Source organism: Vombatus ursinus, unplaced genomic scaffold (genome assembly GCF_900497805.2).
Source record: "Vombatus ursinus unplaced genomic scaffold, bare-nosed wombat genome assembly UNPS02015012.1, whole genome shotgun sequence".
Classification (NCBI taxonomy): Eukaryota; Metazoa; Chordata; class Mammalia; order Diprotodontia; family Vombatidae; genus Vombatus; species Vombatus ursinus.
The window spans coordinates 416984-420102 of NW_020954790.1; the positions used below are offsets into that span (position 1 = coordinate 416984).

The 3119-nt window shown below is 36.5% G+C and overlaps 1 protein-coding gene across 1 annotated transcript in view; it reads right to left on the bottom strand.

The window, feature by feature from the left end:
* Positions 1-1211: 1211 nt before the first annotated feature.
* Positions 1212-3119, bottom strand: part of LOC114030804 (zinc finger protein 420-like) — a 20962-nt gene continuing 19054 nt past the window's right edge. The window contains exon 8 of the mRNA XM_027845706.1: positions 1212-3119. This exon is cut by the window's right edge and continues 1 nt beyond it. Within this exon, the coding sequence (XP_027701507.1) occupies positions 2379-3119 (741 nt within the window). The 3' untranslated portion in view covers positions 1212-2378.

Below are 3119 nucleotides of genomic sequence, written 5' to 3' on the forward strand. Positions count from 1 at the left end.
TGTGGGAAATCAAGTAAGAATCTGCCTCCTTTAGAGGGTTTTTACTCATTCAGATTCTTTGATTTTTCAGTAAAGTGTACTGTGGCTGAAATCCTCACATTCTTTACATTCACTTCGGTTTTTCTTTAAATTAATTATTTTTATTTTGAATTTAATAATCTTCACAAAACATTTCATTACAAAAACAAAAAAGGTGATTGTATAAGGACCATTAACTTAGTTAACATAGCTTCTTTAAAGCATATATAAAATTTAACATGGTAGTAACAAAATTGCCTTAAAACATTTTTTTCTGGGGGGAGAGAACTCTTTAAATGTTTTCACAATTGATTTTTTAAAAACTTCTTTCATTACAAACTCATACCAACTTGAACAGAAGCCTTTCCTCATAATAGATGTAGTTTAGCAAAATGAACATGCTGTCTGTTCTAAAGATGAATTTCTCACGGTCTGCCTGTGTCTATCACCTCCCTGACAAAGGGTGAGTGGCATACTGGTTATTGCTTTGAGAAATGCTACTTTTCAAAGCTGTTTGATTTTAAATGATTTGTGATCATTGTGTAAAATGGTTCTGGTTCTGTTCATTTTACTTTCTGCCAGTTCATACAAGTCTTCCTAGCTCTCTCCAAACTTATTATGCACAATATTCCATTTCATTCATATACCACAATTTGGTAATTTCCCGATTGGTAGACACCTGCTTCAGTTACAATTCTTTGCTACAACAAAAAGTGCTGACATAAATATTTTATACATAGAGGCTCTCTGTATCTCTGACCTTTTGGGAATATATGCCTAGAAATGGTAAGACTATATCAGAAGTTTAGTAAATTTTTGACTCATTTCAAATCACTTTCTAAAACAGTTGGACCAATTCATAGCTCCCCCCATCAGTATTGTCTTACTCAGGCCATCAAACAATGTACATTTTTCATCTAAACCTAAACTATTCATTACATTCATATAGTTTCCCATTCATAAGTCTTCTCTACAAGAGGAATTTCTGATTCACAGTAAGATCTATAAGGCAGCCAGATGGCACAGTAGATATTGCACTGGCTTGGAATCTGGAAGACTCATCTTCCTGAGTTAGAATTTGATCTCAGAAACTTACTAGCTGTGTGGCCCTGGGCAAATCACTTAACCCTGTTTGCCTTAGTTCCTCATCTGTTTAAAAAAAAGAGCTGGAGAAGGAAATGGCAAACCACTCTAGTATCTTTACCAAGAAACCCCCAAGTGGGGTCACAAACAGTTAAGACATGACTGAAACGACTGAACAAGATCTGTGCTTTGAAGGGTTTTCTACACTGATTAAAAGCAAGTGTTCTCTCTCTCTAGTATAGATGGGTAAAGAGTAAGGCATTTGGAGGAAAAATCTTCCCTCAATAATTATCCATTAACTTTCTCTCCAGTGTGAACTCTTATATTGAGTAAAATATTCTCAGTTGAAAGGACTTTTCATATTCTGTTGTTCTCTAGCTACAATTATCTGATGTAAAATAAAGTATATGCTCTGAGGGAAAAACTGCTGATGCTCATTACGTTCATAAAGTTTCTATCTAGTATGAAACATTTGATGTTGAATAAAATATAGCATAACCTTGAAGACTTTCCCACACTCATTACACATTGTCTTTCTAATGTGAATTATCTGGAGAGCAAATTCTGTGTTCTAGTAGAAAGTATTTTCACATTCAACGAATTCAGGTTTCTCTCCAGTATTAATTACCTGATGTACATTAGGGTTTCCTCTTTTATCGAAAACCTAAAGACATTCCTTATACTTTTAAGGTTTTTTTTTCCCCCAAGATAAATTCTCTGATATTCACTAAATTTTAAGCTTAGGCAAAATGCCTTCCCATAATCGTGTGTGAAGAAAGCACCATTAGCAATTCCTAAAAGGCAAATGTGGCATCATGGAAAGAGCTTGTTGCAAAGTGAGGAAGACTTGTTACACAAGTACCACCGCTAACACATACTTGTGTTCACCTGGGGACGTCACCTGGTTTTCCCAAGCAACTCTCTAAGATTACAGGTTGTAGAGAAGGCACAAAGGCTTGGTAGAGAGAGCTTCCTCATCTAGGAGGCTCCTGTATCAATGAAGCAACAGATCTAGTCCCTATCCCTATCCCCTATGAGTTTTCTAATGTATATTACGGTTTTCTCTCCAGTAGACCTTTCCACAATTATTACATTTTAAAGAATTTCCCCTAACATAAATACTATGAGGTACACTAAGTTGTCAGCTCAAATGGAATGCCTACTAACCTTCAATATATTTATAAAGTTTCTCTCCAGAATGAATTGGCTGATGTCAGAGAGAAGCTCTGGGCTCTGAAACACCTTCCCACATTTATACAGTATCTTTCAAGTATGAGTTAGTCTGATGCTTGAATAAGATTTGAGCTCTGGTCAAATTCCTTCCCATATTCATTAGGTTTCCCTCTAGTATGAACTGTCTGATGTGCAATAAGATGTGGCTTCTGGCGGAAGAACTTCCCACATTCATTACATTTATAAGGCTTTTCTCCAAGATGAATTCTCCGATGGAGAATAAGTTGTGAACTCATTCTGAATGCCTTTCCACATTCCTTGCAATCATAAGGCTTCTCTCCAGTATGACTTCTCTGATGTGCAGTAAGATGTGCAGTCTGGCGGAAGAATTTCCCACATTCATTACACTTATAAGGTTTCTCTCCAGTGTGAATTCTCTGGTGGAGAGTAAGTTCTGCATTTCGGCAGAAAGTCTTCCCACATTCATGACATTCATATCGTGTTTCTCTATTGTGAATCTTCTGATGTAGAGTAAGACTTCTGCTCCGGACAAAGACTTTCCCACACTCACTGCATTCATAAGACTTCTCTCCTCCAGAATGAATTCTCTGATGTTGAGTAAGGTCTGAGCTCTGGCGGAAGGCCCTTTCACATTTGTTACATTTATATGGTTTCTCTCCAGTATGAATTCTCTGATGTGAATTAAGATGTGCATTTTGTCGGAAGAATTTCCCACATTCATTACACTTATATGGTTTTTCTCCAAGATGAATTCTCTGATGGAGAATAAGTTGTGAGCTCATTCTGAATGCCTTTCCACATTCCTTGCAATCATAAGGCTTCTC